Source organism: Falco cherrug, chromosome 13, assembly GCF_023634085.1.
Source record: "Falco cherrug isolate bFalChe1 chromosome 13, bFalChe1.pri, whole genome shotgun sequence".
NCBI classification, from domain to species: Eukaryota; Metazoa; Chordata; class Aves; order Falconiformes; family Falconidae; genus Falco; species Falco cherrug.
In genome coordinates, this window is record NC_073709.1 from 716,697 (window position 1) to 741,129 (window position 24,433).

General features: G+C 45.5%; 1 protein-coding gene across 1 annotated transcript in view; it reads right to left on the reverse strand.

Annotated features, from left to right (window-relative positions):
* Nucleotides 1-1,431: 1,431 nt before the first annotated feature.
* The window catches only part of LOC129737279 (heat shock factor protein 5-like), a 28,098-nt gene continuing 5,096 nt past the window's right edge, over nucleotides 1,432-24,433 (reverse strand). Inside the window, exons 4-8 of the mRNA XM_055725976.1 lie at nucleotides 21,688-21,785; nucleotides 16,171-16,688; nucleotides 11,305-11,464; nucleotides 5,221-7,043; nucleotides 1,432-4,467 (exon numbers count right to left, since the gene is read on the reverse strand). Coding sequence (XP_055581951.1) covers nucleotides 16,413-16,688; nucleotides 21,688-21,785 — 374 coding nt within the window. The 3' untranslated portion in view covers nucleotides 1,432-4,467; nucleotides 5,221-7,043; nucleotides 11,305-11,464; nucleotides 16,171-16,412. The remainder of the gene's footprint in view (nucleotides 4,468-5,220; nucleotides 7,044-11,304; nucleotides 11,465-16,170; nucleotides 16,689-21,687; nucleotides 21,786-24,433) is intronic.

A 24,433-nucleotide genomic window follows, 5' to 3' on the forward strand; every position in this document is an offset into this window, starting at 1 on the left:
CGGACCCCCGTGGCTCGGGACCGGGACCCCGGGGACACGGACCCTAGCGGTTCAAGACTGGGACCGGCACCCCCGGGACCTTGACCCCCGCGGCTAGAGACCGGCACCGGGACCCTCGGGACCGGGACCCCCGCAGCTCGGACCGGGACCAGGTCTAAGATCTCCGGGGCCAGGACCCCCGCAGCTTGGGACCAGGACCGGGATCCCTGGGCCAGGACCCCCACGGCTTGGATCAGGGACCAGGACTGGGACCCCCGCGGCTCGAACGGGGACCAGGACTGGGACGGCCGGAACAGGGACCCCCGCGGCTTGGATCAGGGACCAGGACTGGGACCCCCTGCGGCTCAGGACCCTCTGCGTCTCGCAGCGAGACCAAGACCTGGAGCCCTGGGACCGTGACCCCTGCGGCTGACGGCTCGAACCGGGACCGAAACCCCCGTGGCCGGGACCCCTGTGGCTTGTGACCTGGACCGGGACCCCCGGAACCGTGACCCATGCGGCTCGGGACCGGGTCCGGGACCGGCACCCCCGCGGCTCAGGCTGGTTCCGAAACCAGGACCACCGGGACCCCTGCGGCTCGGATCGGGACGGGGACCGGGACAGCCGGGTCTGGCGCCCCCGCGGCTCGGGACCTGGACCGAGATGTCTGGGCCCGGGACCCCCGCGGCTCGGACCGGGACAGGGACCGGGACAGCCAGGACAGGTGCCCCCGTAGCTCAGGCCGGGCCTGAAACCAGGACCGCCGGGACCGGGATGACCGGGACCAGGACCCCCGCAGCTTGGGACAGGGACTGGAACCCCCGCGGCTGGGGACCGGGACAGGGACCGGGATCGCCGGGACCGGCGCCCCCACGGCTCGGGACCGCGACCGGGACGAGGCTCTGAGGTCGGGACCAGGACCGGGACCCCCGCAGCTTGGGACTGGAACTGGGACTGGGACACCCATGGCTCGGGATTTGGACGACCGGGACCGGGACCCCCGCGGCTTGGACCAGGACCGCGACCCCCAGGACCGGGACCCCTGTGGCTCGGGACCGGGAGCGGGGCAAGGACCCCCGGGCTCGGACCGGGACTCACCGGACTAGGGCTCGAGACCTAGACTGGGACCGGGAACCCCGGGATGGTGACCCTTGCGGCTCGGACCGGGCCGGGAACCACGGGGCTCGGACCGGGACCGGGACCCCCGCGGCTTTGATAAATGAATTGTAAAGGCAAACCAGCTCGTTTTGTCATGACTTGTGGAAATGCATCTGTATCCTGTGCTGACGTGCTGTTTTGTTTTGCTGCAAACCACACAAGTCTGCATCTAGAGAGGACAACGTATTAGTCATCACCAGTGCCCTTACACAGCCTCTTTACAGCCTCACTGCCTGGACTGCAGGCGTGCTCTTGCCTTTTCCAGGCATCCGAGTGATGGGTTTTGCCTCAATATTGCCTCCACAATATTTTATTTTTCCTCAGTATTTTCAGATGACTCCTAATACAGTTTCACATATGAAGCACTTTACTCACTTGCGTAGATCATTCGAAACAAAAAAACCCCACCCACCCACCATGAATAGTGTATCTACGTATTTTGCCACAATGCAGGTATGGTTTTCAATTATAATTTCCAATTCAGTACCAGGGTTAGTTTAAATAATTTAATTCTTCTTCTAAATGCTTTACCAAAACACGTAACAAATTCTCCCTCTATGAATGCTCTGCCAGCGCATGCTATAAGCTTGGCAACTTGATCGCTTGCTCAAAGTGATGATATATTGAGCTGCTTTTGCTTCACAAAAGTATTTTGCTGAGTTGTCAACCCATGTTTCAGTCTTAATATTTTAACTTTTCTCACTTGTCCGACCAAAGAATCATATTTATCTTTATGTTGAGTTTCGTAGTGTTGACGCAAATTGTATTCCTTGAACGCAGACACTGAATTCTGGCATATCAGACAAACAGCTCGCTCTTTGTACTCCCTGAAAAAATAATCAGAAGTCCACTTTTCTTGGAACACCCCGCACTCGGAGTCCATTTTTCTTTTTTTTTGACATGATGGTGCGCGCGCTTCCCACTGGTGCTGGCTTGCTCGTCCTGCCCGGGAGCTGGAGGGAGGGAGAGATGGGGGAGCCGCCCCCCTCCTCAGCCCGGCCGCGCAGTCCGGACAGGGTGGCCAGAAGGGACTGAAGGGACTTTGCCGCGCCGGGGCTCTGGCGACTCGCCCGAGTTGGCTGGGCCTCGCAGTGCAGAGGCTGCCGGCTGAGCTTGCCCGGCAGAGGAGATGCCCGCGCCTCTCGCCCGCCGCGCACCGCAGAGGAGGAGGAGGGGGAGGAGGAGGAGGAGGGGGAAAGGAAAAAGCTCCTTTCTTGAAAGTGGAATGGCAGAAGGTGCCATCGTGTTTTAACATATGTGGACAAAATTATTCTTTAGAGAGCCTCAGTTTACTTTTAAGTAAAGAACTTACTCAAGAACCCAAAGCCAGAGTATGCGGTGCATTTGTAGTTTATCAGTTGAGTTTTTACTCCCAGATTCGTTTGGAGCACAAGGCTAAAGTGCATCTGATACCATCAGTACATGCCATTTAGCCCACAGCAATCATCCAGAAAGCATCAAGTAACCTCTCTGTTATTTTCTGGCTGTAAAAGTGCTCATCCACAACGCAAAGCCAAACAGCTTAGCTTGAAACAAGAAAAAGCCGAGAGAGGGTTTACACAGCTGTCACCTAAAGGTTCCCAGCTGAGAGGCACGTCTACAGGTGCTTTCGTTTCTCAAGTCTCAACTAAACTCCTGGCTCACTCTGGCGTGATCTGAAGAGCCCGAGACTGAGCGCTCAGCCATGGTGCTGGAGCAACGCCCGCTGGTTTCCCGCTGCTGCCCCGACAGCCACTGCAGCATGAACAAGGCAAGGTGATGCTGAGCGTCTGTGAGGAGCTCTCTCGCTAACATAGTCCCAAGGTCTTCTCAAGGTGGCTGTGCAGACAGAGAGTAATAACGAGGAGCGGCTGGCATACAGTGCCCGTCTGCCTCTGCAGTCAGCTGAATAGTTAATTGCATCCTTGGCGTTGTTTTACACAATTCACTGTTGTGCCTGGAGGCTCCTGCATCTCTGCTGTACATCTCCACTGAGGACCCAGAGATGGAGACCTGAACTTCTGCTTTGCCTAACAGCTAAATTACACTTTGTATAGAAAACTGATCACGTGGTACCTTTGGTGGCAAGTTGTATAGATCTGTGACCCAATGAATTCAGAGTTGCTCTCCCAAAGCTCTGAAGTCTACCAGCCTTACGGTTACAGAGTCCCTACAGGGATGCACACACTCCAGCTGGGTTCTGCGCTCTCTCCTGAACTATGAGCAAGGAGGAGGAGGAACTGAGCGTAGGGCTTCTCATCTCTTCCCCTTTCATGCAGCACAAGGCACTCCAGAAGCAGCCACGGCCTCACCGAGCCTCCTGGCCAAAAGACTTCGATCTTGAGGGCAAAGGCTGAAGAGTGCATGAAAGTGAGACACACACAGGGGCAAGCACTCGTCCCACCTTGCAACATCACTTGTTGGCATCTTCTCATCTGATCCCAGGCTGCAAAGGGTCGCAGCTCCACTTGTGAATTACTGGGTACCCTTACAGCGGTATTATCAAGTAAGGAACAACGTTAGAGTAGCAAAAAGACACGGCTCTGCCCTCGGCTGGGGAGGCACACTGGGACAGCCTCCAGCGCCAGACCATTTTTAGCAAAAGCAATCACAAATACAGTTAACTTCTTAGCTGACTTGTCTACAAAGAGGGAAAGGCTCCATACGATAAGCAGCACCCATTATTACTCTGCTGCAGAATTTAGTTCTTCCAGAAGTAATACACTCTGTTTTGCCAGCATCTAACAGCAAACCATATAACACGAAGATGCAGAGTTAAGGTACCTGTAAATGCACTGGTTTTGTTTCCCGGCTTTTGTGCTTCCCAGGGCTGTCCTTTGTTGTGCAGCTCTGATATTTTCCAATTTTTTTATATTTGGATATAGTAATTGCTAACACAGAGTCTAAGGCTAGCAATCATAACATCTATTTACAACACGCACACTGGCTGTGTGCACCTATTCCACCAGCCTCCCGTTTGCTTCAAACATGTCAGTCTCCCTGAGGACACGTTCAATGAGAAACCACCCCCCACCCTGCAAAGCCCTGCTTTACTTGCTGCCGAGCCTCCTGCATCCCCCTGGGCAGATTACTTTTGGAAGGCTGACCAGGGAATATTTACCAGCTATGGAATCAACAAAGTTCAGCCACATGCCAACATTTCATGCTGTTACCTAAACGGTGTCAGAACTCTCAGAACTCCATCAAAACAGAACTGGTTTGCACTTTGGTATTAAAAGTTATGTCCAGGCCTGAACACCTCGTTGAGGGCTGGGCCACACAGCAGGCTCCTCTGGGCAAAGATTTCTTTTCTAAGCAGCCATTACGCAAGTACCAATCTGTGAAAAAAATCTGAAACTCAAAGAGAAAGAACCTTGATTTGACATAGTGCTCTTGCTGCATGTCCCGTAGAAGGGAGGTCACCCACATCTTTAGATCTAATGGAAAGTAGGAAAGAAGCACCAAGTGCAAGGTTCTGCATGTGGGCTGGGGCAACACCAGGCTGGGCAGAGAACGGATGGAGAGCAGCCCTGAGGAGAAGGACTGTGGGGTGTTGGTGGATGAGAAGCTCAACTTGGCCCAGCAACGTGTGCTTGCAGCCCGGGAAGCCCAGGGCCGGGGCGGGTGGAAACTGGGCTGTAAATCCTGGGCCAGAGTTATTTCCTGCAGCTTAAGAAAACTGCGTGGGTCTGGTGATGTCTGGTCGCTGTTTTTAAACCCACACCCCCCCCCAGTCGGTATTTCTAATAACAAAGGGTTAAAAGCCAGCAGGCAGTCCCCGCGGTGGCGCGCAGGCAGCAGGCAGGCAGGTGCCAGCGGAGCCCAGAGCCCCCAGCAGCATCAAGGGCAGCACCCACCGCCGCAGGCAGCGCGGCCGAGCAGAGCGGAGTGTCCGCAGCAGCGCGAGCCCCGCGCACCGCCCCCCCGCGGGGCGCCCCCCCTCGCTGCCGCAGCCGCCCCGCAGGAACTGGGACGGGGTGCAAAGGAAGAGCGGCCGCCGGCCTGGGAACTGCTCCGCCGGGCAGCGGCCGCTGGGTGATACACGTGTCAGCGAGAACCGCTGGAACAGGAAGCAGCTGTTTCTTCCAGCTGTGACACACTCACCCCTGGTCATCGAGAACACGGAGAGAACACCGATGCGACACCCGTTGCCGTGCCAAAGCTCCATTTCTTGCAACATCGCTACACGTCTGACAAGGGAAGCCAGCTGGCAGCTGCTGCACATCTGTCACCGCCAGAAAGCACCCCCGCTTCCAAGGGGCGTCCACCAGCAGACGGAGATCTAGGAAGAAAAGGGAACGCTGAGTACACAGCAGGGCTCGGGTATGTTTCCCTCGGCAGCGTACAGAGCAACCGCATTTCTGTCGGGCACTACAAAATACGCTTCCAACGGCAGACTAGAACCTGATCACCTGAGGCCGACCCTGCCTGGGCAGGGGTACAACAGGGCACACACGGGAAACCACATCCCACCCTGCTCCCGGTAACAAGACTATCGGTAAAAACATCTTTATTACAGAAGGTGCTACTTATTTAAAATACCTTATTACAAAACATCTTATTACAAAAGTTATTTTTAAAAAAGTAGTATCTTGTTACAAACCATCTTATTACAGAAGTTACTACTGGTTAAGAAAGATCTTATTACAGAAGCTGTAAGGAAAGGTTTCGCCTCAGTTCATCTTACTGCCCGGTGCTCCCTTAGCACATCCCGGCCACAGCTGGGAGCTACACAAGCCGAGGCGGTCCTGACAGCTTCTCTGCTCCCTTCTCGTGCGTTTTGCTCAGGGCTGGCTTGTATGAACACGCATGAAGCCATTACATGGATGGTTTAGGTGCTCTTCCACATGGATCTCCTGAACACCACAAGTAGAGGATGTGCCCCCTTTATCCTTCAAACAGTATTTTAACATGAACACAAATGTATAGCTATTAAAAACTTAAGATCTGCTATCAACATAAGTACAATCTTCCTCTAAAAGTTTAAAAAATATTTTCAAGACATAATTAGAACAGAGTACTAGAATAATAAATAACTTATCATTACAGATACCATTAGCATCAAAAGGAAATTATTAAACCAGAAGAATTCCCCAGGAACGTAAAAGATCAGCAGCTGTGACATACATACACTTGCTGGTGAAACAGAGAGCTGGTTCAGGAAGGAAGAAGGTTTCCTGGTTAATCACTTAGAAAATTAGCTCATCTTTCCTTTAGCTGCTCTCCTGAAATCTCAGACCCATTCAGACCCAGAATCTTGCGACTTTCCAATGCTTTTGTTTCATACACGATCCCCAGTAAAGGGCCACGGTACGACTGCAAGCAAAGACAGCGAGAGCACCAACCACCACCTATGCCGAGCATACTGTAGCTCCCAACAACGTTAAATAGATAAATAAATAAGTGAAACAGATTCCTAACAGAGCACTAAAACCCATCTGCTTCCCAGTAAGGATGTCTCAAGAAAGTGTTTAAGGGTTCCTGTAAAGTTCAGACTTTCCAAATCTAAAGAATACAAACAGCTAAGGAATTACTTCATATTAATTACTCTGACCACTCGGTGCTTTATAACTTGACAGGTAGAAAATGTAATGAAAGAGGCCTACTGAACAATACCCTACCAAGTTAAAAAGAAAGCAAAAAATAGAGTGGTGTGGGGCTGGTTTTTTTGCTGGTTTTTTGTTGTTTTGTTTGGGGCTTTTTTGTGTGTGGTCTTTGGTGTTTTGTTGGGGTTTGTTGTTTTTTTTTTTAAACACAGCTGAAATGATCCAAAGTGGCTGTTGTGGGCAAAGCTCCACGGCTGCTGGAGTCTGACAGGGGAATCCAGCTGGCAGCTGCTGCACATTTGTCACCCACTTCTCACTCTCTTATTTCATCCTCCAGAAAGCACCCCCGCTTCCGAGGTACATCCACCGGTAGACGGAGATCTAGGAAGAAAAGGGAACACTGAGTACGTATCAGTGCTTGGATATGTTTCCCTTGGCAGCATACAGAGCAATTGCATTTCTATCAGGTACTATAAAATATGCTTTCAATGTCAGACTATAACCTGATCACCTGAGGCCTACTGTTTAAAGAAACAGGAATTCTTCCAATTTTTCAAAAATTTAAATATAAAACCCCAAAGCAGATTATAAGAAAAGTGCTCCCCTTCTTCAGTATGTATTATTTAGAAATGCCTTTGCCACCATGGATACCAAAAGCCAAACATTAATTACTATAAGCCCCTGGCAGTATCTACAGAAAGGCCTGACCTGCTTGTGCCATATCCCTTTGTTTACCCAGAAAAGGCACAACTGCCTCAAAGCACACCACAGCCAGCACCAGGATCCCAGAAAAAAACTCGTGGCGTCACAGAGAGGACAGACAAGAGGCTCCTTTTTTGACAGTTACCTCGATCCACAGCAACACAGAGATACTTCCCACGTATGGCCAGATCTTGCAGGTCAAGAAAGTGAACAAGTACCCCGATAAAGTCACAACAGCGCTACCACTGCAAACATCACCCACAAGAAATTTAACCTCTAAACAAACACATTCACATCTTCCAGCCTCTGTTCGTTCTCTGTACTACAAAGTTCCTGCCCAATAGGCACCACTTTTGCACTTTCTGACACCTGTCTCCTGCCAAAGCAGACTCTGTTGGGAACACATCTTGAAAACGCATAGGGATGGAGAAATGAGGGGGCTTGTAACAATGCACCTCTAAATTATGGCAAGTTAAGACACAGGGTATGACACCCACTCATCCCAAAGAGCAGACTGCCAGGACAGGCAATTTGAAATGCCTTCAATGAATATATAATGACGTCAAGGTAATGGCAACTGAGCTGGAGCAAGCAGCTGCCGCTCGGACTCCCGAGAGCAACTTCGCTTTGGGCTTCACACAGATGTTCAAGAGCTCAGGGCCAGGCCTGTCCCCACATTAACTCTTAACACCTTTGTAGGAAGAGATCTCACTGTGACCGGATAGGAAAACTAAATGAACATTAACAGTATTTTTGGCTGGAAGGTGCAGGAAACAGTTCAAGGGAACAGATGACAGCATGGGAGACCTTGCCTGAATGAAGATTTGCCCTTAGCAATTGCACCTAGAAATCTATTTACCTTGGAGGGAATGAGAGAGAACACACAGTGACACAACTGCAGCGGCATGGGAGTGGGTGGTAAATGTCTAGGGCACCTTGCAGCATAAAAAAGAAAAAAAGTCAGAGAAAGTCATCAGATTATTTGCAGGACTAGACGACTCACAGAAAATATATGGTCAGCCATCGAGAAAGAAAGATTTTTTCTTAATGTCTCAGCATCAGCTTAAATGCTTCAATCCACAAGTAACAAATGCCCCCTGCTCCATTCTGAGATGCCTATTTCCAGAAAGACGGGCTGCAAACAAAAATTCCTCCCATCAGAATCTGGTCCTTCTCCCGTGCTCTTTTAGAAGAGGAAGCACAAGCCACAGATATTAGGTCCAGTATAGCTGTGCTCACTAGCTGAGTGTGCCTGTGGAGCACAATGCAGAGGAGATGGGGAAGGAGACTCAAAGTATTTACAGAGTTCCTCTTAATCCTTTGTGAAGTCCAAAAGGACTCCTGTTACAAGTGTGTATGCTGCCAACAAAAGCGGACAGATTTATTTCAAAACTCCCATTTTAACAGACAAGCTCAGCTAGAAAGTAGTGGGAAAAGCAGACGCATCATCAGCACCTTCAAATCTATGTCCTAAGAGTGAGCTTGGGGCTGAAAAAAAGCAGTCCCTGAAAGGTGACCTATTCCTTGCACCTCCGTGTGATAAACACGGCAGGAGCTAGAGCACCATACCCATCGCCTCTCAAGAAAAAGAGTGGGAAGGGAACAGATGACACAGCCCGTAATCATTTGCAATGATGTATCTTAGCGCCGAGTTAAGTTCTGCACCCTTTGTAGCAGACTCTGGCTCCCGGGAGGACTCAGAAGTAGTTGAAGAGGAGGGTTCTTCACCCGCTGTGTAGTTAATCTGCATTAATGACATTAACTTACAAAAACCACAGTGGATGCTAAATGTTTGCACAGCTTCAAAAAGGGACTCTAAAAATCAACTGAAGGTTACTGAGGCCTTTTCTGCTTAATGGTACAGAAATGCCGAAGACACTGTTGGAGACAGGACAATGAACTAGAGACACCTTTCATCTAGATTCTGCTGGGCAGAATGTTCTTAAAACTGGTAAACTAGAATTTAGCTGAGAAGGCTGGTTAAATACATTGGTTTTCCATTTGAAGGAAGCAGATAACCCATCTCAGTGATTTATGGTGCTGCAGAGATGGGCTGGCAGCTACGGAGGGAAACCCTGGGGACGGTGTTTTAGGGAAAGGACGCTTGTCTTTTCTTGCTGCAGAACAGCTGTGAAATGCAAAGAAGTCCAGTCCACTCTTTGGAGGGAAGCAATGCCTTCTCCACAAAGGCGGGTTTGATTCTTGGTGCGTTTTTACAGATTAACAGCTCGGGTTGGGCTCAGAGCTGCTCCCAGTCACTGAAATGTACCACATTATATTGGCTCTCGCTGTGTGGTATCTAGAACTTGGTGTCACCACGTAACAAAGAAAAGTGATGTTAAAGAAAAGTGACATTAACATAGAAAAAAACAGCCTACTGAAATAGATGGAAGAAGAGCCTTTTTCACAGCAGGGTGCATGTATCAAACTGCAGGCTCAGAAAACTTGCAAAGGAGTGCCCAAAGGAAAACAGGAAAACAGAGAGGACTCCATCACACTCAGAGGGCAAGTTGCCAAGAAACACCTGGAAATCATCGTGATGCATTTTAGCACAGAGAGATTAAAAAAGAAGTTGTTTCCAGAGTCTCACAGAGGACAGGAGGTGCTGACAGACAAAGGTGTAGTCAGAGCAGCAGAAGTCAGCTTGCACTTGAGCCTGCCTGCTTCAGGCTTACAGCTGACATGCAGCCGACAGGCTATGCCAGCTTGGAGGCTTCTATCATGCACCCAACTGACTTTGGGCTAGCTTGAGCCTGATCACGTTTGGCTCAGGTGTGCTGTCTATCTCTACCCTTAACACGCACACCAAGCCCCAAAGGTACAACAGTGGAAATGCAGACCTGGATGACCGTCACATTTCCCAGAGAGTAGACTATGCCAATCGTTGCTAATAAGCGTTAGCATAACAGTGTTTCATCCCTGTGGAACAATCCCATGGGAATGCTTTCCAACATGTTCCTGTACATAACTTTACAACTGGCACGTTAAGCAAATGTTTTGCTTCAGATATGAAAGCTGAGAAGTTTGCTAGTTATCTGTGATACCAGGAAGTAATTGAACAAGAACTCTTGATTATGTGTTTTAAACAAAAGCTTGTCTTTTTTCAAGGTGGCATCCCACCTTTTTTCTCAGCTTCCTGACAGAAAGACTTTATTCCTTACTTAAATGTTTGAAACTGATGGGCATTATGAGCTGAACTATTAACTAGCATCATGATCTGGAATCTAGAAACCACCCTTTGAAGTGAGCAACAGCTCTTCAAACCCCACCATCGGCTCTTTGATGAACAGCTGTGAGGGAAACAGCTTCTTAGAGACTTGCAGGCTGAACCAAATTCCCCTCTAGAATGGATCCCAAGTACTTTTTGTGTCCTCTTACGTCTCTCTAATCTGTGGACATTTAGGTTTTCCCTTCAGTTACTAGATTTGTGAAGTTTTTAGCCTCAGATACTCTGGGGCTTGTTTTTCTCATGTGCTTCAGGACACTACCAGACTGGTACAATGTGTTCAGTGATCTGAGACAAAGAGTTCAGACTTCTACACTAGCTTCATCAGTTTGGTGGGTTTTGCCCCTGGAACTTCCATAGTTACCTCATTACTCAGTGTTTCCTTCACAGCACTGTCGCCCTCCAGCAAACACGTCTATGGACTTAATCTCAATATTGTGACATCCAGGTTTCTGGCACAACTCCCAGAACTTCAAGTTTTATTTACTTACATAATTTATACCCTTTCCCACATCAGAGTAATTAGCATACATGTCTCTATTGAAGTGTGTTGATAAGTACACTAAGAGGTTGTACAAGTTTAGTATTTTAACTGAAGGAACAATGAGGTATTTACACGGCAGACAACAATTCTTCTACTCTCCCCTTTCTGTAATAGTTAGTTTCAGAGTAGCTGTCACCGTAATCTCTGAGAAAACGTAGAATCTTTCTTACCGAGAGAGTTGCCTGTGTCTGAACTGCGTCTTTTCCAGGAGAAAGATTTTACAGATGAATCTGTCTGTTCTACAGATTCGTTCACAGGCTCAGCTCCTGAAGTGAATTGTCTCTCTTCTGTCTCCGATGTCCTGGATTCACTTTTAACACTAGTATTCTCCTTAAAAAAACACAACACAACACCAAAAGAAATAAAACCAAAGATCACTCAATGTTATCTTATAATAAAACTAATATAAAACCAATAAAACAAAATAAAAGCTATTCTTCTCCACTCCAAAAGGGCATCTAACAGGTGGTGAACACTGCCTAGACAGTTGACATAGTAAGTGTTTTTAACTCAGAATTAAGGTTGCTAAATTGAAACAACCTCTTACAAAACATCGTATTAAGCAAAATATGAGATCAGAAAACTAGAATACACAAAGTTAGGGTACATGTCCCCACAGTCTGAACTTTTCCCTCAGTTATTAAAATAGCTAGAAGAAATAAGCTAGAAGAAATATAGGTGCACTCATTCTTACCAGCACGTGTAATAATAACGACAGATCTAGCTCAACTTGACAGAGCTGTGTGATGCAGAACCACACGTGAACCACACATTTCTGGTTGGGAATCTCACCCCACCCCATCCAGTCGTTAAGACGTTAAGTTACAACGTGTTGCTTGCTTTTTAGAGCCCTCTGCTGCTGCTCTACATGTATTTTGCAGGCAACCATTTGGCAAACTGGTACATTTCCATGATCATGTGGCAAAAACCTGTAGCTTAAAAAAAAAAAAAAAAAAAAGACCCGGACAACCAAGTTCTGTTTCATTTTCACTGAGGCAGTACAGGCCCAAAGTTAAGCACCTGGAATCTACCTTTAGACAGAAAAATTTTCACCGTATCACCTGTTCTAGAATAGTCATCTCTTCTGCAAATATCTTATACATCAATAACCTAAAGATGAATGACTGCTCAGAGCCTGCAATGTTTCCTTCTATTAAGGGGAAAAAAAGCTTTTGAAAACCATTATGTGTGAGTTTACAGAAGACAAGAGGTCACACCTGGTAATAAGATAGTCTTTCCAAAAATCATGCTCACCACCTTGAGTCTGTCATTACTCAATGTTGAGTATATAACAGGCTATGTGTATACGTATCAATAGAAACACACATACATTGCTTGACAAAGTTGTATAATAACATTCAAAAAGGCCTGTGCAAATACAGTAATGGAGTACTCCAGGGAGAACTAGTTCCCTCCCACACACCTCCTGCACTTGCTGGATACCCATTTGACTCGGTTTTTCCTCTTTGAAATGTGCTGTCTGGATGTATTGCTTTAGTACTGTTAACAAGGCCACGTGAAAAACACGTGGCTAGCAGTGCCTTTTGTCTGATGTCTGAACCACAACTCCTTCCCAGGCACAAAAACAAAGAAGGCAGGCAGGCTGTAGGTCACTACCTTCACCAGCTAGAATCCAAGTCTCACGAGTGATGATGACTTCTCTATTCCTGGTGACATTTCCATAATAGCAAGTTCTAGAAAAATCAGTGAGCAGCCTTCATCAAGTAGTGAGAGAAGGGAAGATTTCTCAGGTAAGCATTCTAAACCGGATATTCCACCGGACAACTGCTCTAGAAACAATTCTGCAAACTGCATTATTTAAAAAGAAGAGACTAATGAAAAGCAATACCAGGCAGGGGATGTAGATACCAAATTGCAGTGTTTGATAAAGAAAAAACAAGTAACATGCATATTGGGATAACCATTATCAAGAAACTGTTACTAGCATACGTGGTGAAAGTAGTCTAGACACTCTAACTAGCAGTTCTGCAAAGGACCTGGGGATGCTGCAGTGCCCAGTAAGGCTAACGACACCTTGGGCTACACCGGGACGAGCGTGGCCAGCAAACTGAGGAAATTTCATTCCCCCTCACTGGTGAACCTGTACTTCCAATGCTGTGTCCAATTTTAACCCTTACAGCTGCGTGTGTGGAAACTGAAGAGCAGTCATACTGCACAGCACCCCTTTCAGATTTCTTTTTATCACTGTGTTTATAGAATCTTACACACCAACTCTTCAGTAATCTAATGTAATAGGTAATAATACCATTTTCATCCTAACAGCATCAGCCTAGCCCACACAAGTCTGGTTCCCAAGCTATCCCTTTTTTTTATTGTTCGGTCTTTTAAGCGAACATGTTTCTGACCATGGATTCACCGCACCTGTGGACAGACCCTCCACTCAGGTCTAATACTTCTGCAACTTCAGAGTCCAAAACATTGTTTGGCAGAGAATCAAGCAAAGCTACCAAAGCTGACAGACGTGAAAGTTTTGCCTTTTCACTTCAGTTACTGAAAAACGCCAAAACTGCTGCATCTCACTACTTACACGACTTACGAGACACTGACTGGACTATACCTATACCCAGCTGGAACCATGATGGGAAGCTGAGGTACTAAAATTAGCAACTCGCATGAACGGGGTTTGCTGGATTCACCTTCCCCAAAGAAAGCAAGCGTTTCAGCCTTCACATAGGTATGCTGCCAAGGAGACTGAACGAAATCAGAGGCAAATTCCTCTTGATCAAGCATTACAGAAATGTTCTATTTCCACTTTAAGAAGAAAATAAAACATTTCTTAGGAGTAGGAGTGGAATAAGAGGTGCCCATTGAAGGCCAAAGCCTCTAAAAGTCTAGGACAGAAATTCACTGAGGCTGAGAGGACAACGCTGGATCTGAACTGTTGAATGTACTAACTCTTTTCATGTAAAGAGCTGCTCTTTAATTTGCTGTCTTTTAGGAAATCGGGAAAACAGAATAAAGCAGGTTTCTACTAAACTGTTACTTCTACAAGGAAGACAGTTCAAGGCTCAGTGCTGGTCACAAGAGTAATTAAATGCTGGGAAATACTGTGAACGAAACAGAAAACAAAACAGTACCAGCTTGGTCAAAAGGTCCCGTATGCTAAAACCGACAGTTTCAAGGGCTGACTTCAGTCCACAGAGCAGAAACCCAAGATGAAGTACACAGTATCATCGCAAGTCTTCCGGCTGAAAGTAGCTGGAATGTGTAAGCAGGAATGCCCTGCTCTGTTTGCGCTCCTTGTTCTTGCTCTTCCCTACACATCAGGTTACAGTTGTTGTTTTGAGACTTGACGCTGGACAAGACAAACCTTTGATCTGACCCAGCAGAGCTGTTCTGATGCTCTTGTATGAACAGTGGAGGAATTTGCTCCCCCTCTGCTTGTGTAGAGAGGAATAGAGCGGTCTTCTGTGCACGCCCACTATTCTGTCATAAGCTTGCTCTAAAACACATGGTACCAACAGCCACTGAAAGCCTGAGTGCTTCCAGATTCAGGGATGAGGAAGAAAACTGTGCTGGAGCCTGATGTGAGGAGTACAGGCACCGAAGCCTCCTCTGGAGAGTTCTGCACCTGCCATGACCCCAGGCTCTGGACAAGTAGGGTGTTAAAGTTAACCTTCCCTCTCCCGACTTTGGGAGGAGGAGACTAGTTGAAGAGTAGTTCTAACAGAAAGAGGGAATCTGTCAAACAAAACGCTGAACAGTCCCTGAATTGCTTTTCAATTGCTCAAAAAATGAGGCCAGTTATTTAACCCGTTACAGTCCAGGACCAACATCAGGATTCTCACAAATATACAAAACCTCCCTCCCAAACAACTACGTGGTTCGTGTGCTTAATTCCCCCAGTTCTTGACAAGGAAGTTCGGGTCACGGACTCCAAAGGCCTTCAACAAGGGACAACCTATCATTCTAAAAATGCAGTTCCAAAATTCTAAAACTGACAACATTTAAAGTGCGGTCAACACTTAATATAATGAGTGGGCACCAATTAAGGAGTGCTGCCAACTCTATGCACTAGCACAGGGATGTGCTCTTCCCTACACGGTACTGAGCAGAACGGTCTAGTCTAGGCTTGAGCTATGCAGAGGCTTGATCAGGATACACACCCCTTTCTAGAAAGATACCCAAGAGGAAGATACTAATCATTATAACGCTGAAAGCAACAACGGGAGGTTTGCGCCAGCTGATGATTTCCGATCTAGAAACTTCAGTGAAGGCGTCAAGCTACCGACAGAACAATAAGACAGTAGCTTCAATGCACACACAAAAATGAGATTGAGTGCCTACATGCAAAGTAGGTCTCATGCAGCAGAAACAGATGCAGTCAATCTCCTGAGCTTACCTTGTTTTCAAAACAAAACAAAACAAAAAGCAGAGCACGCATTTGCTGCCTTAACAGAGTAACATCTAGAATGCCCCTCACCCCTCATGAGACTTACAATTTTACATACCGGGAAGACCAGGTACAGGTAGACCGAAGTACAATTACAACTTGTTGTACACCACAAAGTATAAACCAATGAAGATGCTTTATACCAGTCAAATGTCAATAAACTATACTTTCCACAGAAAACAGAACTTACAACTATTTATCAGAAACAATCTAACCGTTTATCTAAATTTAAGCAAAAATCTGCCTCCAGCAGCAATTCTCAAAATACTCTTCTTTGTTGGAGATTAAAGATGGTATGTTACAACCTAAAAAAGCATCCACTTCATCACCACGAACACACCTGCACTACGCATGTTTCCCATGCAAATGAGCACCCTAACTTGGCCAACAGGCTGACACATGTCATGCTCATTAACATGGGAAACATGGGATACTTTTTCATTCCGTCTTCTTTTTTATATCTTGTTTTACCAAGCAAACCCTTCACTGTACATTAAAAGCTTAATTAAAGAAGCCTTCAGTTCTTAAGCAGGCAAGAATATTGAAAAGCTACCGGTCCAGACCCTAGCATTACTATCAAATATAGTTAGCTCAAGAAAGATGTTGGTTTACCTCCCCTTACCTGCTCTGGACTGAACAATTCTTCCTGAAAAAACATGAGGGAGAACTCAGCTGGGCGGTGATCTGGTTCTTTGCTCCGTTTTTCATCTGCTTCCTGTGTGGTCAGAAGTTCTTGTAGTATTTTAGCAGCAGCAGCAGTTTCTATAGACAGAGTGGGATCGGCAGCACAAAGAATGTCAGAAGGCTGTAATGGAGACAAATTCAGTGCTCCATCTGCTTCCACCAGAAATGATGTGTCTGAAGTTACAGAGTGAGACATTCCAGCTGGCCTTCCTCAGTTGAAGGTGGTGCGTAACTATTAACAGGCGGTGCCTGATTTCCATTAAACTCCAGGATCGAATACTGGCTCTCTACAGGTGCCACTCCCACCTTTTCAGCTTTGCATGATGAATGCACCTCAGCGGCAACCTGAAACGTGGCTTCAAGACTGACTTCTGCCTTCTTGTTTTCTTCAGATATATTACATAGCCAGTCAGACGGCATCAGTTCAGCTTCATAAGATGACTGTATTGGAGGATTCTGGAAAAAACAAAATACAGTGAACTTGTGTATCAAAAAATTACCATGACAGGATGTGTATTGATTCTGTTTATCCATTTATCCAAAAGCTTGAAAGATTGTCCGTTATTCTCAGTTTAATAGCAAGTTTAACCAGAAGAAAAAAGAAAAAAGCTACTGCTTTGTCTTGGTTTTCATTAACCACCTTACTCTTGGCACGCTTCCTTTCTTCTATTCATGGTCTATCCTGGAGAGAAGGTTACTTACTAGGAGCTGGTGTATGCCTGCAGATGCATTGTCTGCACACCCTTTGCACCGCAGGTGTTAAATATACCCAAGCATTCAAATCAGAGACTTCTGGTCTTAGTAGGACCTGTGGGGGTACACTAGAACCACCCTCTTCACGTGCCACATACGTAATAGAAAATGAGAGAGAAAATCCACCCGCCTTCAGTTCCTTCTAAAACTCAAGCATTCTTGTTGTTGTAGTATAAAAAAATCAGTATAAACCACATCATTTTTAAGCAAAAGAAAAAGGTCCACATGCTGTAAATGTGCATATGGACAACACAACTTGAGGAACTCACCGCTTCTTAACCAATAATACCATTTTCCTCCTCAAGTGATTGTCCATAGGCACATCTACACAAGGGGTGCCCCCCAGGAACGCCCCAGTCCCAGGATGAGTGGGAGTTCAAATACCGGTGAAAGCAAATACTGCAAAACTGCCCTGCCTGTCACAGCCTCACATCTGGACTCTCCGGTCATGACAATGTCCCACAGAGGCACAACCCAAAGTCTGCATCGATCTGCATAAAAACCCGACAGAATTTCAGGTCAGAAACACTTCTTGTAGAACCTACAGAGACTGCCTTTGCCATCACAGATCACGTCTGAACACTACTAAAATTTTTCACTGTAATGACATCACAGGACGACAGGACACAATCAGCAATCCAGTGATGATTTTTTTAGTAGCATTCCTATATATCGAATAACCTTTAAAACAGAATGAAGACAATGAAAGAGTTTTTCCAAAGCAGCAAGTCCTACCCAAGTGAAATGATAGATGACATTTTAACAGCCAGTGTCTGTACTGCTACTTCTTCTGGAGGTGACTCAGTCAAAGGACACTAGAAGGGTCATTTCTTCTGACAAATACAAGTCATACAATGATGTTGAACAGAAACTCAGGTCTATTTAAAATACAGCCTTCTTTTGGAAGAGATCCAGTATGAAGGAGTAGTCCTTAGTGCCTGACTATCCTTAGACCTTTTAGCTGAGGTCATGGTTAATGAAAAGCTACTTCCAGAGACGAGTAAATTAGAGAACAGGAAGCTACAGGATCACCTACTAGGAAAGCCGTATCAGATCAAATGCCAGTGAAGGACTTGGTCTCTCCCTGATGGAGATACCACAAAGAGATGAGATCCTGTCTCCTGGGTGTGTGAAGGCAAGTCCTAGTGTGGATTCGTGTTCATGTGCCAGTTTGCAGATAGCCACAAACTGTGGAGGGTGGGGGGAAACGGAGGGGGAAATAAAACCTGGAATTTGAGAAATTTAGGTTTAGTTAAACAAAATCTTTTCATTAAAGGCTAAGCCACCTTTATGTTTTTATGAGATAGGTTCAAACATTATTCCTCTCATTTGATTTTTTTTTCAGTTCTATTTTTTTAAAATGTTAATAAGGTGTTTCATTTCTGTTGCATTGCTTGTTTAGTGTCATAAGTAGTCAGGATTCTAAGTAAGATCTGGATTACCAAACCATCCAGGAATAAGATCATCCCTGCCAAAAACCAACCAACCAACCCACCCATACTGAAGCTTTTTCTGCCTCTTCTTAGGGGACCTCAGCTTGAAGCTGTTATAGCACATATTGTCCTCTTGGATGCACTACAGGATCTCGTGTGTATTTCCAACAGGAGAAAGGGGCCACACAAAGCTACAATTTAAATCCTTTTAGTTCACCTGGAGAAGGATGGGGGGAGGCAGCAATGAAACAAGGAAAACCGATAAAAGATTGAGAAGTCAGGGCCTGAAAGACTAATAGCTTGCTGGTCATTCAAGCTCAAGAGGAAAAATGGTCTAACTTAGCAGAAGTGGTGAAAGAGAAGACGGGCATTTCACTTACAAGATTAGCGTAGCGTGTGCAGGAATTAAAGCACAACCACACCTTTTCAGGGACCGCTAGGACTACACAAATCTGGCTTGAGTGCTTGGGCAATCGGAATTAGTTCAGACTTGATTTCTTTTTGAAATAACATGGCTGATTATCATTCCTTATTACAAATAAAAGCAAACTACTTAGGACTGCTTTTAAGGTCAGAAAGTTGTTCTTTTTTCTTGCACGTTTATTTCTTCCATTTCCCGTTACCTCTTGCTTCAGTTCCACAAGGAAATACCGACAGCTTAATAACCATGGTAATAGCAATAATCAAACGGCAGGGCTGCTATTAAAAAAAAAACAAAACGAGGTGGGGGCAGGGGGAAAAAAAAAAAAAAAAAAAATCGCTGAAATCCCGTATGTAGCCTCAGTTCACATCTATGATAAAGCAGCGGGGAAGTATTGAGCTAATGGTTGTGAGCTGCCAGCACTGCTGTTGCAGAAGATAGCAGGAGGTCTCTCAAAAGACTCATTCCTACCCAAGGATACTGATTCATCACACTAATCCAAACCCCACTTAAGAGAACCCAAATGAAAAAATGGGTAAGAAGTTGTACCTGAGCTCCCTGTTTTGTAACCAACCGTGATGAGAGTGTAATACAAACCTCTGAAACCCCGATTTCAGAAACCTGGTGAGATACACCATCATCAGCCACCATGTCTGGGTACAACCACCTATGTCCCCTTGCCATTCCATGCAGTAATTCTCTGTAGCTTTTCCTGGAGAGCAAACTGCAGCCAACCAACCAGTTAGTTACCGGCCTGGTCTGCCCATGTTCCAGTCAGGGTCACCTAACACTTTCAGCAGCTCAGGTGCGTACTGTACAAGCCCAGCAGCTGGCCCCCAAGACCCAGAAACTCCACCTGTCTTAAATCTCTCCTAAACTTAAAAGTGATGCTCTCTGCAAGACCCAGTAAGAACAGCACAAGGTTAGGCTTCCTTGTCCAAGAGTGCCCGCTTTTCCTTCTGAGACCACAAAGCACCGTCTGGATCCAACAGAAACGGGGCTGGTAACCAGCTTGCTGACTACTAGTGTGCCGATACGGTTCGCTGTCTTCGGGACTGGTCCAGCAGTTTCGTATAGGCTTTGCCACTCCTACCTAGCAGCACACAGCGTGACCAAACAGCCTAAAACGCCCCGCAAACCACACTTCAACAGCATCGCACTGAATTCCTGCAACTGGTAGAAGGTATCGAGTGGAACGATAGGAAATATACCATGCAATAGTTCTATTTTTTGTGAAGAACAATAAAAATGCTTAGTCAGCCAGGGCTGATAAATTTTACCGCTTTTGAGGATTTGTGCAAGTGGTTACTGATGGATGATCAGTACACCAGCCGGGCAGGATGCTCAGTACTGCAGCTTGCCACGTCCCCCAGCAGAAGTTTGGGGAAGTATATGCCCCAGAACACACAAAAGGCAAACTGATTATTCCCCACAGCTCAGCAAGAACCGCAGGCAAACTGCTGTCTTCTGTACCACCTGCACAGCCTGTCACCACGTTCCAGGAGAAATGACCTAGGCTATGCTAAGACTCGGAAATCTCAAGAAGTCCCGTTGATCCACGCGGTACGATAGCTGTGTTACCCTGCTCAGAGACAGCCGGTTACTGACCTGGTGGAACTGATACAGGGCACTGCTTGCCTTTGGCCTTCTGTCTGCCCAGATGCTCGGCAGCTTTTTGCTGGGGGTTTCCAGGAAACAAAGCAACCACTAGCAAGTGGCCGAAAGCTCTTCTGACTCCACATGCCGCCCATGGACTTGCTTCTCCAAACAACTGATTTTTACTAGACCCTTTGGACACTGTATATTATCCTTCAATCTAGCCACAACACCACCTCTGACAACTCCTTTGGAATGATTTACTATCCCATGGATCTCGGCCTTCCGAGATAAGCTATTTAATTGTGACTGCCCATCGCTCAGATGGATCCTCATGTCCTGGATGAAAAAAGCAGCTCACAATGAAAGTGAGAGGACAAAGATGCACTGTGCGAAAAATAAATACTACAATATCGAGGGCATGACTGGCTGTTGGCTATTTATAGCCTTACACTAACGTGTTACCCTGGCCATAACCTGCCCATCTTGGATAAGCTTATTTTTTAAAAGAAGTCACGAATAAAAGAGAAAGGTTGATATTTGCAAGACAGGAAACTGGATGATCAAGCTTGGGTAGGTCAACCCTTTTTCAACACGCATAAGCATAACTTGCTTCGCTTGTCCTCTGTGAGGGGGAAAAAAGTATATGCGTTATGCTGTAATAGAAAAGGAAGCTCTTGCATTTTTACTTCAGATCTTCTGATATCTGATAAGCCAGGCCCTCCAAATAAGGCGCAGTTTCCACTAAAATTACATAAAGCATTTACAAGAAGTACTGGAGTTATCTTTAATAAGAGATCTCCGAGGTGGGGCCCATTCCACAAAGTCACGTTAGTTTTCCTCGTTCATCAAATCAAACTCAGGACTGCAGGAAGCTGTCCGGGACAAAGAAGTGGAGCTGCTTCTCAGTATTTTCATAATATTAAAGAATCTCTTTTTGTCCAGGCAAGAACATTCTTCAAATACAAATGCAGGCTCATTAACTAAAAGCGATTCTGGTGAAGTCAAGCAAAAACACTCCACTGATGAGGACACCCACTATGCTGCTACCCTGAAACCTAACCTGAATTACAAAACTACCCGTTTAACATTCAGTGGTTCTTTGAAATAGGTATTTGTAAACCACATCACTTTCACTTCATCAAGCAGATCAGTTTTCAAATTTATATCCTTAATTTCACAAGTGTATAAACCTGCAGTTCATTCATACAGTCTCCTTCTCTTTCACCTCCTTTCAGTAGGCTACGCTCACCTGGAGAAAGCTGTCGTGGGTGCACGCTGAAGCAGTAGGACCAGCACAGCCAGCCAGAGGATCTGTGTGGGCTGCTGCTGAACAACTCTGCGGTGTGGCTGCAAGAATTCAAACACAGCTATCAGACTGCCGGAACTTGTGTCTGGTGTGCAGTTCTATTGCTTACTTTGATTAAACATTTCAATAATCACACAGTAAACGACATTCCAGAAATTTATTGTTACCTCCCAAGTCATTTTAAGACCAATTTCTTAACCTTAAAAATATTTAAGATATGTATAGATGTATTAAAAATATATATTGTAAAATTGGTAACACACACACATACATGCAGAAACCTCATAATCAGAGTCTTTTGTGTCTTAGTATCACCTCTCTGATTTGGCTGCTTGAGTTTCTTGTCACAATACACCACAGAAAGCGTATTCACATAGCTGAGCCTAGGTGTTCATACACACTTGTGACCATGTGAATTTTAAGACTTACAAAGAAAATGAATTATCTTAACCAAGAGTGTATCATTCCGAAGAATATCATGACTACTCCTAAACTACCACTCACCAGAAAGGTCTTCATAGGTAAATGAACCCTACAGCCACAGATGCATTCAAAAGGCGCGACTGGACTTGCACTGTCAGGTGGCACCAATAACTAATATTTCTCACATGGTCTCCATGACTGATTTTTCATTATTAGACACTCTCGGATAATAAAGCTTCAACGCATTTCTTTGACGCGATTCTACTACTGTCAAAGGTTTTGCAGATAGTTGAAAGTAAACAGAACTAAATCCTTAAACTAATTATGGTCTAAGGCTAGTGGGGAAAAAAAGACTTAGATGAGCGTATTTTATGTTACTGACTTTTCAATAAGAATCATAATGAAAAACCAGGGAAATCTTTTTGTCACGGAAGTTAACAAACAAGTTTGAATACACACAAAAAGAAATCTTTTGACAAAGTTCTACTTTGATTTCATTTAATGGGACTTCAAAAGTGAAATGAAGAGAGTCAAGAATAAGATTGAACATACATTCTTTAGTTCTCTCACTTACTAAATACATATCTTAAGGTTAACTATCACTTTCCAAACAAACTAATCTTGCTGCTGTGCTTTCATGATGAAGGAAACCAGACTTTTTCATGTGGACATTTGAAGAAACACGCTTTCAGCATTCTGTATGTTATAATATATAGAAGAAAGGACAGCGGAGAGATTAAGAGATACACAGGCACAGAAGTAAAACCGCTGAGACAGTCCTAGAGTGACAGTGAAAATTAAAAGATTTATCATACTCCAGTGAAATGTCACTTACACTCTCAGAAACGCTAATTAATTCACTGGAGGTTTCAAACGCCTCAGATTCCCTAAGTTTCTGTATTTTAGTTTTGATTACACCTTGCAAAATTTGGTATGTTTTCACTGCGTTCTCACACCCACCTCCCACCCCAGAAGGTTCTACCTGAGCAACATAGCCAAGTTATCCTTTAAACTTAAAGCAACGAGCGTCATCCAGTGAGAGAGATCTCCATATTCATGTCTAAATCTACGCTGGTCTCCCTCAGCTCCCCTACAGGCAGTACTTCAAAACAGGCACTTCCAGGACACCAGTAATCTTACCCCAAGACAAACTCTAAACCGAGCTACGTGAAATCGCACCCGAGACGCCCCTTTCCTTCCCTTGACTACGGGAGAGGGCTGGGGCCTTAGCTGAGACAGAGACAACTACAATTCATCATGATGAGTTTCAGCCTATGCTCTGTAACCAATAGAAACGCAAAGCGGGGACCACCTCCCACCTCCCACCTTAATTAAGCAAGTATTCTGGATGAGGCTTGGAGCTACCTGGTCTAATAGAAGGTGTCCCTGCCCATGGCAGGGGGGTGGGAACTTGCTGATCTTTAAGGTCCCTTCCAACCCAAACCATTCTATGACTCTCAGGACACCTGCTCCTGGGAGAAGACTTGATAGTTAGCAGCTGGTAAGGCAGGCTCCACACTCTGGCCACCACAGAAATCTTTGCATAAGGAGCACAAGGCAAGGAGCACGTGGCAGAAGTTGCCTGTCTCTTAAACATTTAAGTGTGTCTACAAGAAATGCCCAGCTCCTCAGAACCCTTCCTTGACAAAAATGACGTTACAGAAACTGTTGATTATTGTCCGAAATGTTCTCAGCAGAGGTCTCAGAAGACATGCACAAAAGATGTAATGATTTCACTGTGTAGGATTTCTAAACAGGGATAGATAGCTGTCTTTGTGAAGGTGCGGCTGCCAAAGGAGGAGCAGGCAGAAGGAAAGAATAACAACTGAGCTTTAGTTTGTTCAAGGAAAGAGTCACTGTTCTGAATTTCAGAAGTTTTAGGGAAACTAAAAAAAAACACCACAAACCCACAACAAATACACCACCACTCCCCAGAAAATACCCTATCATGTGATTTTTCCCATTCAAGGTAAGGGCAAGGAAAAGAACAGTAATTTGCTTCAACTCCTCTTCTGAAGAATAAAAACACTTCAGTGAGACTGATTTACTTTGCAATTGAGTGATTAAGTGAGACTGACAATTGTGGCAGAAATAATTTAGAAAAAAGAAAGGAGCCAAGACTTTTGTACTTTCTAGTTTTCAGTGCATAAAAAAATACAACATAAAGAAGCTAAGCAAGAAAAAAAATGTAGATACAAAAATAGTATGAGCAGAATGAAATATTCTACACCAGGAGTCCTCAAACTACGGCCCACGGGCCGGATAT